General features: G+C 39.9%; 2 protein-coding genes across 10 annotated transcripts in view; one reads left to right on the top strand and one right to left on the bottom strand.

The window, feature by feature from the left end:
• The window catches only part of LOC126334578 (intraflagellar transport protein 20 homolog), a 79,679-nt gene extending 70,232 nt beyond the window's left edge, over positions 1-9,447 (top strand). For 3 of the 4 annotated variants that reach the window (XM_049996967.1, XM_049996976.1, XM_049996990.1), the window contains exon 4: positions 8,181-8,367. In XM_049996967.1, coding sequence (XP_049852924.1) covers positions 8,181-8,297 — 117 coding nt within the window. In that variant the 3' untranslated portion in view covers positions 8,298-8,367. Of the gene's footprint in view, positions 1-8,180 lie in introns of all 4 variants that reach the window. The other variant, XM_049996984.1, reaches the window with a different exon arrangement.
• Positions 8,077-16,427, bottom strand: part of LOC126334539 (probable protein phosphatase CG10417) — a 94,855-nt gene continuing 86,504 nt past the window's right edge. For all 6 annotated transcript variants that reach the window (XM_049996903.1, XM_049996911.1, XM_049996937.1 and 3 more), the window contains 2 exons: positions 12,962-13,182; positions 8,077-9,178 (listed from right to left, as the gene is read on the bottom strand). In XM_049996903.1, coding sequence (XP_049852860.1) covers positions 8,987-9,178; positions 12,962-13,182 — 413 coding nt within the window. In that variant the 3' untranslated portion in view covers positions 8,077-8,986. The remainder of the gene's footprint in view (positions 9,179-12,961; positions 13,183-16,427) is intronic.

Below are 16,427 nucleotides of genomic sequence, written 5' to 3'. Positions count from 1 at the left end.
GAACACCAGTTTTGTTTCTCCTGATAATCACATCCTCCTGAGTAGTTCCTGCCTGGAGATCCAAATGGGGAAACTATTTTACCTTCGTAATATTTTACCCAAGAGGATGTCATCCTCATTGAACCACACAGTAGAGCTGCATGCCCTCAGATAAAATTACAGCTGTAGTTTCACCTAGCTTTCAGCCGTTCGCAGTACCAGCACAGCAAGGCCGTTTTGGTTGATGTCACAAGGCCAAATCAGTCAATCATCCAGACTGTTGCTCCCTGCAACTACTGAAAAGGCTGCCTCTTCAGGAACCAAACGTTTGTCTGGCCTCTCAACAGATACCACTCCATTGTGGTTGCACCTATAGTACAGTTATCTGTATTGCTGCAGCATGCAAGCCACCCCCTCCATGGTTCATGGGGTGCGGGGAAATATGTTATAGGTTTGAATATAATATGTTTCATTGAGACAGAAAAGCTTCTGTCCATAAATCAGCATAGATTTAGAAAATATTGCTCACGCATACCTCAACTTGCCCCTTTTTCATCCTGTGAACAATGGATGAAAGGCAACAGATAGATTCCTTATTCCCAGATTTTGCTGAAAGCGTTTGGCACAGTTTTGCACTGCAGACTGTTAATGTATGAACATGCACCTAGATAAGCAAGTGGTCAGAAAACTTCTTACATAACAGAACCCATACACTGTCCAGGACAGTGAGTGTTCATTAGAGAGAAGGGGATATTCAGGAGTGCCCTGGGAAGTGCGCCTTGAGCAGCTGATGGTGAAGCATCAGTGCAGCAGCAGTGCAGAAGCGAGTCGCATATTTAGCTTTCATTTTTGTTTTGTAGTTTGCTTCTTAAGTTCTTTCCAAGTGTTTGTGCGCTTGCATATTTAATTACATAAAATCCTTGTGTGTTCTCGTATTTTAGAGGAGTAATATTGATTATTGATAGCTGTAGAGTATAAGTTCGTGGAGTCGTTAATCAGTTATTTGTTTTGGACAGCTAGTGCTTTCTGTTTATTTCGTAGAATCAGTTAGCAGTAGACAGAGGCCAGTGCAGTTTCACCTGTGCTTGCAGAGTGACGTGTGCGAGCAGCAATATCAGAAACTAGTCGTATATTCAGTTTTTCGTATTAGTTCCGCAGGTTTAATTCAAATTACTTTGTGTGCTTGCGTGGTGAAATTTTTCGGATCTTTGCGTATTTTCGAATTAGTGAAGGGGTAGTATCAAATTTTAATAATGGTAGAGTGTAACATCACGTAGGTGGTTGTCATTTGTACTAAGACAGATGTAGGATAGCATTGTAATATCTGTATAGTGCCGTAGTCGTGGTCATTTGATTGCTTAGTTTGTAAGTAATTGTTCATATATCGCAGCTCAATCTGGCGCTGGTGACGCAGTCGCATACTGCTGTTTTATTCGTCGCAACTCTATACGTCCAGATATTAGCAGTAGGGTGTGTGCGTGTGCAGGAGGAACTGGCCACAGTTTGTGAGCAGCTGAGCATGCTGTTGGCCACAGTCAGCTGCCTTCAGGCTGCTGCCTCGAGGTGCAGCGATGGCAGAGGGTCTGGCGCGTCGCTTGAGACACCCCATGTGTCGCTTGCTACAACCACTGACTCCGTTGCCGAGGCACCTTCTAGTGTACCCGGCGCGTTGGAGCTGCCCTCACCTCAGAGTGAGTGGCGGGCTGCAACGTATTCGCGCCGCTCGAGGCGGAGGGCCAATGTGGAGGCTCGCCGTCTGGCCTCGCCTGTTCATCCTGTCAGTGGGCAGGTGGCCGCTCCTTCAGCAGGGCCCGAGCAGGCACACAGGGGCAAAGGCTTGCTGGTTATTGGGAGTTCCAATGTTTGGCGGGTGATGGAGCCCTTTAGGGAAACAGCGTACAGGGCTGGAAAGAAGTCCAACATGCACTCGGTTTGTGTGCCGGGGGGCCTCATCCAAGATGTGGAGGCGGCCTTACCTGTGGCTAACGAGCATATGGGGTGGAGTCGTCTGCAAGTAGTTGCTCACGTTGGCACCAATGATGCCTGTTGCTTGGGTTCTGAGGCGTTCCTCAGTTCGTACAGGTGGCTGGCGGATTTGGTGAAGACCGCTGGCCTCGCATGTGGGGTGCAAGCAGAGCTCTCTACTTGCTGCAGCATCGTTCCCACAGTGGATTGGGGTCCTTTGGTTTGGAGCCGAGTGGAGGGTCTCAACCAGAGGCTTCGTTGACTGACTGTCTTGGCTGCAGATTTCTAGACTTGCGCTATTGGGTGGGGAATTGTAGGATGCCCCTAGATAGGCCAGAGATGCACTACCAAAGGAAGCGGCTACTCAGGTAGCAGAGTACTTGTGGCGTGCACATGGCGGTTTTATAGGCTAGGCAGTATTGCGAGGTGTCCTGATGAACACTCACCAGTCCACGTGCAGGCAGGGAAATCAGGACGTGCTCAGTGTAAAGACACTTAAGCTATCAAGATATTAGCAGTAAATTTTCAGAGTGTTTGGAATATAGTTCCTGAATTTACTGCGCAAATTATTCTTGGGACTGAGACCTGGCTGAACCCTGAGATAGGAAGTTCTGAAATATTTAGTGAGGGTTGGAAAGTATATCGGAAAGACATATCGGAAAGACATATTAGACACCGTAGGAGGTGGTGTCTTCGTTGCAGTTTACAAAAATATTGTGTCTACTGAGGTCGAAGTGAGAGTGTGATTGTGAAGTTATTTGGACACGTTTAACAGGGCTAAAAGAAATAAAGTTAATTGTTGGGTGTTATTATCGGCCATCAGATTCCACCGTGACAGTTTAGAATCATTCAAAGGGAGTCTACACTCTGTATCGCTGAAGTACCCAGATCATGCTATATTAGTCAGAGGCTACTTCAAACTAGCTAGTATAGACTGGGATGCCTATGGATTCATTACAGGTGGTACAGACAAGCTGTCGTGTGAATTACTTTTGACACATTATCCGAAAATTGTCTTGAGCAGCTAAATTGACAGCCAACGCGTAATGGAAGTATTTTGGATATGGTAAGCCATGAACAGACCAGACCTCATCGACGGTGTCAGTGTTGAGACAGGGATTAGTGATCATGATGTTGTCATTATGACTATAGTTACGAAAGTTAAAAAGTCGGTCAAGACGGCTAGGAGAGTATTCTTACTAGAAAGAGCAGATAAGCAGTCGTTAGCATCCCACTTAGTGAATGAATTGACTTCGTTTACTTCCGGTACAATGGACGTGGAAGAATTATGGGCAAATTTTAAAAACATTGTAAATCAAGCATTGGACAAGTATGTGCCAAAAAGCGGGTCACGGACAGAAAAGACCCACTGTGGTTTAACAGCGCAATTCGGAGAATGCTCAGGAAGCAAAGACAGTTGCACTCGTGGTACAAGAAAGATCGGGAGAATGAGGACAGGCAAAAGTTAGTAGAGATTCGTGCTGCTGTAAAAAGAGCGATGCGCAAAGCATACAACCACTACCACCATCATACTTTAGCAAAAGATCTTGCTGAAAACCCAAGGAAATTCTGGTCTTACGTAAAATCAGTAAGCAGGTCGAAGGCTTCCATCCAGGCACTCACTGATCATTCTGGCCTGGCAATGGAAGACAGCAAAACGAAAGCTGAAATTTTAAATTTAGCATTTGAGAAATCTTTCATGCAGGAGGATCGTACAAACATAACGCCGTTTGAGTCTCGTACAGATTCCTGTATGGAAGACATTGTGATAGACATCCCTGGGGTTGTGAAGCAGCTGAAAATAATTAAATCACCAGGTCCTGATGGGATTGCAATTTGGTTTCAAAGAGAGTACTCTACTGCATTGGGCTCCTTACTTAGCATGCATTTATCACGAATCTCTTGCCCAACGTAAAGTCCCAAGCGAATGGGGAAAAAGCGCAGGTGACGCCTGTATATAAGAAGGGTAGAAGGATGGATCCTCAAAATTACAGACCAATATCCTTAACATCAGTTTGTTGCAGGATTCTCAAACATATTCTCAGTTCGAATATAATGAATTTTCTTGAGAGAGAGAGAGAGAGAGAGAGAGAGAGAGAGAGAGAGAGAGAGAGAAGTTGATGTCCATGCATCTGCACAGCTTTAGAAAGCATCACTTCTTCGAAACGCATCTTGCCCTTTTTTCACATGATATCTTGTGAACCGTGGATGAAGGGTATCAGATGGATACCATATTCCTAGACTTCCAGAAAGTGTTTGACTCAGTGCCCCACTGCAGACTTCTAACTAAGGTACGAGCATATGGGATTGGTTCCCAAATATGTGAGTAGCACAAAGACTTCTTAAGTGCCAGCCGGTGTTGCCAAGCAGTTCTAGGCGCTTCAGTCTGGAACCGCGCGACCGCTACGCTCGCAGGTTCGAATCCTGCCTCGGGCGTGGATGTGTGTGATGTCCTTAGGTTTATGTAGTTCTAAGTTCTAGGGGACTGATGACCTCAGATGTTAAGTCCCATAGTGCACAGAGCCATTTGAACCTCTTAAGTAATAGAACCCCGTACGTTGTGCTTGATGGTGAGTGTTCATCGGAGGTGAGGGTATCATCTAGAGTGCCCCAGGGAAGTGCGGTAGGTCTGCTGTTGTTTTCTATCTACATAAATGATCTTTTGGATAGGGTGGATAGCAATGTGCGGCTGTTTGGTGATGATGCCGTGGTGTACGGGAAGGTGTCGTCGTCGAGTGACTGTAGGAGGATACAAGATGACTTGGACAGGATTTGTGATTGGTGTAAAGAATGGCAGCCAACTCTAAATATAGATAAATGTAAATTATTGCAGATGAATAGGAGAAAGAATCCCGTAATGTTTGAATACTCCATTAATAGTGTAGTGCTTGACATAGCCATGTCGATTAAATATTTGGGCGTAACATTGCAGAGCAATATGAAGTGGGACAAGCATGTAATGGCAGTTGTGGGGAAGGCGGATAGTCGTCTTCGGTTCACTGGTAGAATTTTGGGAAGATGTGGGTAATCTGTAAAGGAGACTGCTTATAAAACACTAATAGGGCCTGTTCTTGAGTACTGCTCGAGCGTTTGGGATCCCTATCAGGTTGGATTGAGGGAGGACATAGAAGCAATTCAGAGGTGGGTTTCATTTGTTTTGCTGTACTTGAGCTTGTTACTGATAACATTAAGAACTGTGCTAACATTTACTGCAGCTGTTTTTGCTGTATGTTCATCTTCCAGTTTTTGAACGATTCTACCCACTTATAAACATTTTTGCAGTTCATACAATTTTGACAATACTGTAAAGGAAAGATTTTAGCAGGTTTTTCACATTCAGAAAGCAAAAAACGAATTACTGAATGTTGCTCAACTATTGTTAAATGCAATGTTTATGTTATAAACAAAACAATTTCTGTGTGTCAGCTCTTCCCATTGATGCCAACCTAAACCATGAAAGTAAAAAACAACTACTACAAACTGTTTCATTTCTACATCAATTAGTTTCTAATTATTGAATGTCGTCCTAATATGACAATAATGCTGAGTCATGCCCAAATGATATTACATGCAGATTCGTTTTTATCTCTGTGGATTTACGTTTTTTGTCTGATTTTATGAATATCTCCAGCATCATTAGACGGTCATTACAATGTGCACCAAGATTTACTCACAATATCTCTCAGTTTCAGGTTATCTGCACTATGTACCCCAGTATGAGGTGAGCTCCAGCCTGCATTTTAAGAGCATTTCAAACTTTAGAATCAGTTGGTTCAGCAGTTGATTTTAACAGGCTCATTTGTGATTAGTATTTCTCCTCGACAGAGCCAGCTGACCACAATCAGTTTCGGGGACTATGATGCTGTAGATTGTGGACTTCTAACAGCAAGGCTGGTTTTCTCAAACTTCTACTCAAGTTGATGGAATAACATCTGAGCTCAGATGAGACACGTCATATGTTCCAACTTATGCTACAGTCTGTAGCTGATAGGACCATGCTCCATCAATGGCTGCCTCTTCAACATATCAGAGCTGCTGCACACATGCACAATGTGATCCATCTTATGCTTTGCTGCCACTTTATGAAGGGGTAGCATTACTTACCATACATTTGGACTGCTGATTATGAACAAGTTTTACACTTTTGTGCTTGTTTCCCAGCAAATGTGAAGTGTGTATCACTGGCTTAATTTCAGTGTGAGACAGCACCTAAAATATGTTGGTAGAGGGGCAGCTTGATTTCTCCCTGTGTGTACCTGTTACTGTTTCGCTACTTACAGATCAAGTCTGTATGCAGGCATAATCTATCGTGCTTCTAATGGATGTCAAGCTTGTCTGCGTCAGTAATTAAATGCCCTCCCTTTTGAGAATACTTTCTAACTTTATATTATGACAGTCTACTGTAGCTCCCAGTGCTAGCAAAGTGCACATTTTTAGACATAGCTCCACGTGGGCCTCTTGAGTTGGTCACTCACTACGTAACTTTCAGATGCATTTGGTTGCGTATAGAAATTTCACATATGGACAGTCTCAAGGGACCTATCCCACCTGACAGTACAATTTACTAGTGCTTTATGGTGACTGGCCAGAAAACTGACAAACCAGCTAACACCTGCAAGAGTACTCTGTGCACTGGGAATTTAGACGAAACTTGTTGTGGTCGTGTTAGTGGCATGAGGTCAAACTTTCATCAACGGCTGTCAACAAAAAGCGTCACTGCTGGACAGTCTGACAGTGTCTTACTGAAAATTAGCAGACACTGTCATCACCTCAATGACATGAAAATCTCACCCCAGGGTTTATTGAGACAGACCAAGAAGAAAATTAAAAACAGAAATCAATAGTCCGAAAGCAAAGCTAAGACTAATTCCTTGCATCTCAATTTGTTCAGTTATATTTTATTTTCAGCTGATTATGATGCTGTTTTTTATTTTTATACAAACTCCAAATATTTTTGTGCTCAGTATTATTTTAAAGTACTAATTGTTTGTTTTGCATCAACAGCAACTAGTCAGAGGGTAATGGTGTAGTGGTCATCTCATTGAATGAAACTAGTAGTGGATTCGGATATTAAGCCAGTACAAAAATTCAAGAAACAAAAAACTGGTTATAGTTTTACCACTTTCGTTTGACTGTATTGTTTATTTAATTGCAACCTAGGTTTTGGTCTTTTACGCAATTTTCGAGTGATTGAGTTGATGTCTTGAAAAGGGAATAAAAGGCCGAAACCTAGGTCATAATTGAGAACAATATTGTCAAATGGCGGTGTGTTCATGTAAAAGTAGTTATACGACTGTTCAGGGGAGGGTGCACTCTGAAATTTCACTGATTACTGGCATCTGTCACAAAAATTTTGCCAACTTTTGGAAATTGTCCAAAGGCACTTCACATATTGTGAAAAGAAACTTTGTGTACTATATGGCTATGGTGCACATATTAAGAAACTGCTGTTCTTACTCCAACAGTCTACTTTTACATAAAATTTGTGTTTTATACACTATTGTGTCATTTCGAATTTGTGATATCAACTGTTGGGATGCTTGTCTTAGCACTGGCACTTCTCTCAACAGACACACTTTGTTGGACACAGTAAAAATGAAACAATGGAAATTTGGGATGGAATCTAACAATATTCTGGAAAGGATAGTTGCTACTCACCAGATAGCAGAGATGCTGAGTCACAGACAGGCAAAACATAAAAGACTGTTGGAAAAGTGAAACCAGAGACTCGTCATGTATGTGGGTTGCGTTTGTGTGTTTCTGACAAAGGTCTTGTTGGCTGAAAGCTAACTTTCCAACATTCTTTTTGTTGCGCCTGTCTGCGACTCCATCTCAACTATCTGGTGAGTAGCAACTATCCTTTTTATAATACTCAAACTATACTGGGGTTAATAAACTGTGTCCAGTACATGCATGTTCTCTTAAATTTTGCGTCTGAAAGACATGGCAAAGGCTAGCCAGAAGATTTTAATTTTTCTTTTTTGATTAGACTGTAGTTGAAAGGGATAAAGGGAAAGTTCTACTACTTGTTAATACTACAAATATTTTTTAGTGCATAAGCAACTACCGTCACTGGTGTTACCTGCAACCCAATCATGGGACTGCATTACTTAATGTTAATAGCTAGCAAAATTAGTGGCACCATTCCTTTTTATTTTTGATATATAAAAATATAATGTTTAACACTTATGTGCATGTACACAATTAATGCAGCAAAAGGTACTTAAATGTTACAGGCGCTAATAATCGAGAAATCCACAGAACTGGAACGGCTTCGAATACAGCATCAGTCATTACAGAAAACTGAACAAGAGCAAGAAGACATAATTGAAAATCTGGTTCTGAATCACTGACTTTGAAATACTTGTGTTGTTCTTGTTAGCTAAAAAACAAATGAAAGTTGTGAATACAATGTGACATCACTGTGGTGCATTTTCAGTATCAATTATCACTTAACATTATTTCACAGAAAAGTCACTACATTATGAATGTGTAACAGGTCCCTCTCATTGTTCAAATACTGAACTAGTGTGCAAAGAAGTACTGTTTTTCCAAAAATACTGGAGAGTACAATTACAGTAAAAATGATGAAATTTTCTCAAAGTAAAAAGTCTTATTTGAAAAATATATTAAAATGACAAATAAGATAAAATGAACCATTTCTAACTATGTTATCCAATAAAACTGGACATATACTGTCTTGGGGTGTACCTTCTACAACTATCCCAAGTCTGATATTTGAACATAAATATTGTACATACTGATGTCAATTTCACAATATATGTGCAACTTGAGGCAGAGAACTGAAATCTTCACATAGCTTGGACAGAAACTTGCTGTCAAGTATGTATATCTCAAGTACATCACTAATCAAACAAAGAATCCTTAATATGATTACTCCTCTTCAAATAAAAATGAAAATGTCTCTCAATTCCTTCAGAAAAGAAGTGACCATCACTTGTCTTTAGCACTGTGAATCTGAAGACTCAGCTGTGTACCTGAGATTTCGCAAGATAAACAACTGTAAGACTTAACATACAATTCACACGGTTGACACTTCTTCAGTTTTTGGGCGCTTCACGGATTCTTCCTCAGGTCTTGGTGATAAACAGCGTTTGCCAGATTTTTCATTGCTGGAAGCATCTGCTGATAAAAACTGGACAATAACAGCAGTCATGTTGTCACATCCAGTTCCATCACCAACTGTACTTGGTGCCAAACAGTGATCAAATAGCTGAAAAGTAAAGAAAGTACATTAAAAACCAGTAATTATTTGATGACATAGTGTGGCAAAGTTTACTGCTTCTCACAATTAATATTGGAAGTGGACATCTGAAAAGTTCAAGGGATTTACCAATCTGAACTAAGTGTTAAATTCACATCTATAAAATATAAATTCACAACAGTTTCATATACTATTAATTCAGGTAATTGTTATACTATAAGGTTGCTACTAACACATTACAAAAGACTCTACTGCAATAAATATGCGTATCTCTGTTCTACCTGGACTTTCCATTACTGTATTTGTATCAACCCCCCTCCTTAAAATTACACTAAAAAAAACAGCAATTTTTTCATCCAGGAGAAAATCAGGAAAACCACAGTAATTTTTAAGAATTCCAGGAATTTTTCATTGTTTTAGTTTTCAGTTAAATTTTTGTAATTTTGACTAGTAAGAATTGACACTAACAAAGAATATTACTGTATACCGCTACTGTAGCAATGAAACACAAACAAGAGAAAAATAAACCAAAACTAAACAAAACTTAAGTTGGAAAGGAAATGCGCCGTTTACAACAACAAAACACCATGCACATACAAGTATCTGCCAACAGCAAAATGTTTCGAAGGCTTAAGGACGAAGAGTATGGAATACTTCGTAACAACAAACTGCTTCAGAGGAGCATGACATCACAACTGTTTACATTTGGTTCTTCTGACCAGTTGCCAGTGGGCTCATGCACAGCTGAGTCACATATACGCTATAGCTTCTCCTGCTTTTGGCTACTTTATTTTAAGGTGAGGCTGTTAACTATATCGGCAGTAGCAACAGACAGACATGTGCTACCAGAAATTTTTCTGACGCGCCCAAACTGCCAGATTCACACATGCCCAAAACGGTTCTAGTTACAGAGGAAAGGGGGTAGTTTTCATATGACCTGTGTTTATGTCAAGTCATTTTGCTGTTTCCACTTTGTTTACAAATCTTGTCAAATGAACCCAAATGGCCAGGAGCTATCAAGAGAATTAAAATGCATTTACATAGTTACGGAAGGCTAAAATATGTTATTAGTTTGTTTTCTTATTTCCATGTTTTTGGCAGTCAAAGCATTAATCGCCTTACAGAACAGTGAAGTTAGTTTTGTCGGTTTGATAAAGAAATTTGCTTCAGTGGAAAAGATTTATAAAAGTCAATCCGTGTATTTGAAACGAAGTGTTTCATCCCACACTTTTTGCTAGTTTTAACTGTTTGCCGAATTTCAAGTACACATTTTCATCATCTAGCACATATGGCTGTATCCCGTAGTAAAGAACCAAACATGAGATAATACAGTGGTTTTAACATGTCGGGGTCTACTCCATTGTGAATCTTGACTACGAATGTGCACTGAGCCGAATTATGCTTTTTAGTATGGTTTACGATATTCTGATGTCCTGTTTCTTTTATGATACAACGAAAGATTTCTTAATGCTTTATACATACGAACATACAGGCTTCCTAAGTCATCGCAGCTCAACACACTAACATGATGCTTATTTTCTGGCAACTGCTGAAACAAACCTATTTCTAGGAGGTAGCACAAAAATATGGTTTGTAAAGTGTTACTTTCAAAGTAAATTTCTTTTTATGCAAGAATAATTGAGTGATGAATTTCTTAAATCGCAGAGCGATTGACTCATTTAAAACTTAACACTTTGAGAACCAGCCACTTTAAGTCCAGAAAACTGGACATTAATGTCATTATTAAAATTTTGCTGACATTTGTGTCATGTGTCTTTGCATGTCACACGCTAAAAAAGACCATTTCTACTAGTGAAAGCTTAGCTTTCCTTGTAGCTTATTATTCTTAAGAGACCAATATTATATGAGAAAGCTTAGCTCTTCTTGTAGTTACACCATGTATATTAATTTAAACCATTAACTTTTTCTTTTTGTGTGTTCACGTTACTTAACGGTGATGTGCCTGACTACATCATCACATGCCCTATGCTCTGAATGTCTGCTCTCATTGGCTGGCGGGATCATGTGACGTGAGCTACGATTGGCTTACAAAATTGCATGGTAAGCTTGATTTCAAACTTTCGGAAGCTAACGTGCTGCTTTTGGAACAATTTGAATTTATACTTCTGTAATAAGAAAATATGCAGCATACATGTTGCTGCACATCAAAGGTGATTCAAAAATGTGTGTTTTTTTTCCTTTAAAAAGAGAGAGAGAGAGAGAGAGAGAGAGAGAGAGAGAGAGAGAGAGAGAGAGAAAGAGAGAAAAGAGAGAGAGAGAAAAGAAAGAGAGAGAGAGAGAGAGAGAGAGAGAGAGTTTCGAGGGGAAGTCCGTGTATACACTCAACTTACGAATTGTAAATCTGCGCATGGATTATATCAGTTGTACAATGGTCAAAACAGAATGAAATACAACCATATTGTTACTTTCTAGATGAAGAATGTTAAGTGGCTAATGCTGGATTGGTGGAAAGAAAGTTCAGATGTGTTTATATTGAACTTCTGATTAGTGAATGAGCTCTGTAACAAAGAGGAAGATAAGGAGAATGGAAAGGTCAAGTGTCAAAAGTATTAAATATTTAAAGGGAAGAGATACCGATTTGTTGGTGCGCTCTTTCTCACTATTAAATATTGCTAGTGAGTGGGAAACTGCCTGGAAAGTGTCTGAGAAGACCATCTACAAATACCAATTAACTGCTATGTCTTGAACTTCAGCCTTTTCTTCAGAGCAACTATTCCTCATGGATTAACAACAAGGGCTGGGGTACTGACCAGCCTGGATGTGGTTTTTAGATAGCTTTCCATATCCACCTCGATAAACACTGGACGATCTACTTGCTCTGTCTGAGGACTATGCATTAACACTTTGAAAAATGAAGTCGCATTTGACCATATAACTATCCTACACACAGAGGGCACAGAGATTCAGCTAAAAAATGTCTTGACCCCACCTTATTAATTGCCCACATCTACACCTACATATATACTCCGCAATCTACAGTGCGTGACGGAGGATGCCCTGTACCACTACTAGTAATTTACTTCCCTGTTCCATTGGAAAATTGAGTTAGGGGAAAAAATGAATGTCTATAAGCCACCATATAAGCAGATTTTCTCGTCCTTCATGGTCCTTACCTGCTATGTCCATTGGCAGTAGTAGAATCTTTGCGCACTAGCGCTCCTTGCACATTTGAGACCTCAAAGCACCTCTGTAATACCTGTGTGTTGTTTGAGCTTACCAGTGTATACGGGTATGGCTGGTTCCTGCAAAATTGGAGACCTAACAGACGAGTCCTTACCTGGTGTTGCCTCAATAAAAGGCACCAGGAAGGAAGATGTCAACCTTTGGTTGTACTTCCCTCAAAGTTATGCTAGTATTTGATGACAGGATGGAGACAATGACTTCCTTCATGAGAAACTGGGAACTTTACCAAAATTTGCCATCCTGTCCTCTTAGAAGTTTGCTCACCTGTGCACCCCTCTTACTCCATTCCCAAGCCCCAATACAATACCTGCAGATGATTGAGTATTTCAGTGAAGATTAAGTTATCTGATGAGCCATATCAAAACTTCCACACTATCAGCATTTTCACTACTGCTCCAAAAGAGTATTAATGCATACATAAATTATGATTATTGGTTACTTAGAAACCACTTAATTTTGCTTAACCTTTGTTTCTATTTCCACAGTAGGTTCATGAGGAAATAAAAAGTTTGTACAAACTGCAAACTCTCCGCATCATTTAAGACTAGAGAGAAGTTAAAATGAAAGCAACTTTAGTCATCATGTTACCTCTTCACATATATGTGATAGTTTTTCTGGATTTTCTAGTATACGAGGGCGTACAAAATCCACAACATCTTGGCTTGACATAAAGTTCCATATGCCGTCACATGCCAAAACCATAAATTCATCTTCTTTGGGGTCTATCATGAGTGTTCTCACATCTGGTAGTGCAGTTATCATCTGTTCCTCAGGTGGAAGCTTCTCTGCTTGTTTGTATGCATGATCACCTGTTGAAGTTCAAAATTTATTAATGGCAAAGTATTTGTATTTCCAAAAATAATATGCAATACTTACAGCATACTGAAGCTGCAAAAAAAAAAGTGATTCTTTCACAGCCGTGGATTTGCAAATAGTGTGAATACAAATGAAAGAAAAAGAGTCTGTAATTCTTAGTCTTAACTGGCAAAAAAGAAGGTCCATGTGTCAAACTGGTTATTGCGATCTGTGGTATGTGGTGGACTGTTAAGAATTTCCTACTACATTGTTTTGTGCCTTCAATATTAAAGAAATGCCCGAATTGTGAAACAAAGGTCTGTTAAATACAGCAGAGCAGACTTTGCTGCATGGTACTCCATGTTACTGGCTACATCTTACTTGCACCTGTCTCAGTTATTTTATTTGCACCTGTCTCAGTTATTCCCTACAAAAATGCTGAATATTAATAACTTTTAAGTGGACTGTAATTCAACCTTGGATCCCTGTATTTTGCAGGCAGTGCACTTCTAAATATGCCATCTGAGCACATCTCACTAAGAATGCATCACACAGTCTGTGCATCTAATATGTGGAAAATTATGGCACAACAGAAGAGGACTAATAAGATGTAATGAGAAGAAGCATGAACTGAAACCAATGAAGGGTGCAAGAGTTTAAAACCTAAAAAGCAAACCTACCGCAATCCTTGCTCAGAAAGTTCAGTAAATTCAGACATGTATGTTGTATAATGCAAGAAAGGGGTGGGTGTTAAAAATGCAGATTCAGTGCACACAGTCACAGAAAAAGATCATTAACTCTTCTGTCAAATTGTGTTTACAGATAGCTACTAACAAGGAAAATTCCACATCACACCCCCCGTCAGATTTAGTTGTAAGAAGCCCAGTGGACAGCCCGTCAACAACTGAACACAAATAAAGCATGAAAACATGAAGAAGGTGTACTGAACTGTGGAAAAAAAGAAAATAGAAACAATGAATGGTCTACGGACAAGAAATTCAATATACAGCAAGCTCTTAAGAGGAACGGTGTCGTGGTTATGTGGTCATGGTGTTGGATTGCCACACAGACATGCCGTGTTCAAACCTATCTCATGCCAATTTCCCCCCTCCTCCCCCTCTGTTTGATGTATTCAAATTTGTGCCTGCGTCATCGTGTCATGTCCTTCTGCAACAGCGAGGTTTAAGGAAGGAACATATAATGACAGTTGATTCTGCAAATTACTCTATTAGCAGCCTAAAGGAAGTGGCTTTCAAATGGGAATTGCAAATGTTTGATCTCAGGGCGACAAGTCAACTGAGTCCTCCACCGAAAAACATGTCTGCTGTGTGGCATTAGTGACAGTATGTGTATCGTATGATAGGCACTTCTTACCAACGCACCAAATTTGTATGCCTGGTGAGTGAGTGAGTGAGTGAGTGAGTGAGTGAGTGAGATATGCCTCCTTGCCCGATTTAGGTGTCTGTATGAATGTGAATGTGAGCACTCGCAAGGAAATGATGAAAATAATATATTTTGTCACATAAGTTGCAACAAATGAACACAACAGTTTCACAGTCACACAGTTTCCCTGTACTCTGTCAAAACACATGTTTGGAAGTTTTGACTCTTGAATACCTTTGTTGTAACAGTTCACACCAGGTTGTTGTTTTCATTTCGGTGATATGTCTATGTGGTATCTCGCCTGCTCTCACTATTCACCACGTTTACTTGCGATGGTAACATATTCTTACTACAACACTCATATTTTATAACCAATGTACAGTATGACAACTGGCAAGACTACAGAAAGGAGACAACCATTTCAGTGGCCAGATGAACAGCTCACAGTGTTGTGAAAAACAAATAAATAAATGGCACGAGGGAGGTTTGAACGTGGGCTGTCTGATTTATAGTCCAACAACATGACCACTATACTATGATGCTTAATATTTTAATTGTTAACCTTGGATCATTCACAGTTTCTATTTTACTTTCTTTTTACACAGTTCGGTACACCTTCTTACTGTTTTCATGCTTGACCTGTATTCAGTTTTTGACAGGTTATCCACTCGACCATGTTACCACTGAAGCTGAAGGGATTGCAATGGGGAGTTTCTCTTGTAAGAGCAACAAATTATAACTCCTCCTCATTAATTTCACACTTGTCCCTTGTCTCCAAACTCCCCCCCCCCCCCCTTCTTCCACCCACATACACCTTGAAGGTTCTCTTATGAAAAAAAAAAAAAACTGGAAAACAGTGGCAACCCAGCCTGGCTTCACACACGCAGCATTCAGTATTTTGTTTGTGGGCCACTGTGTAAAGTTATGAATAAATTTTAAGAGGCCATCACATAAAGTAACCTCATCACTCTCATAACATAAGCAATGCAAGCAGCACACAGCAGGTAAGTTGACTGGAGGCATTAATGTCGTGTGTTCCACATCGAATTGGTGTTTGGAGTGACATCTCATGGTGATGATGGAATCACATTGTGATGTAAGTAATGTTTACTAACAATGTAAATACTGTAAGCAAGCAAATTTTGTGTGTGTGAGTGTATGAGAGAGAGAGAGAGAGAGAGAGAGAGAGAGAGAGAGAGAGAGAGAGAGAGAGAGATAGAGAGATATGCAAGGATGGCTGAAGTTACACAAATAAAAGAAAAAACTGCATGATGCACATGGTTAGTTCATATTACAGCTCTCCATACTGTGATGCATTGTTGAGACTCATTGTTGCTGCAATTCTTTGTTGTGGACTCCATGGCAGACTTCTTTGCCATGCCACATAAGGAATAATGTCCACATTTAGGCTCAGTTCCAGGAAAATTTATGTCACTTTAATCAATTAAACTGTAGGTTGAGCCATCTGCTGTGCTGCTGAAAGAACAAGCTGTATGTAGACAAGGCAAAGTGTCTGAAGTAGTTTTTTGAAAATCATTTTCCTTGTAGCATATAAAAAGCACATTTTAGATTTCCAAGTTTTTTAACTATGTGGTTGTTCTCAAATAATTCCAGGGAACTATTGGTTAATAAAGTTGATTATTTCAAATTGTAAGGCTCACATCAGAGCCTGATGATGTCTTTACGGTATTTGTCATATTTATTACAATTCTTCAAAGCTGAGCAACTAACTGCCAGTTGTTCAAATAATTGGCAGTGAATTAAGTGTGCGAATTGTGATTGCTAATTGGAGGGAAGCAGCAATTGGTGGTCTGAAATTGCAGTCATATCTCAAAATGTGTATCTCCATACTAAGAGGTGATTGCTAGGTTAAGAG

This window comes from Schistocerca gregaria, chromosome 1 (assembly GCF_023897955.1).
Source record: "Schistocerca gregaria isolate iqSchGreg1 chromosome 1, iqSchGreg1.2, whole genome shotgun sequence".
NCBI classification, from domain to species: Eukaryota; Metazoa; Arthropoda; class Insecta; order Orthoptera; family Acrididae; genus Schistocerca; species Schistocerca gregaria.
The sequence above is the reverse complement of the archived record's forward strand: the minus strand, read 5'-3'. Positions and strand labels throughout refer to the sequence as shown.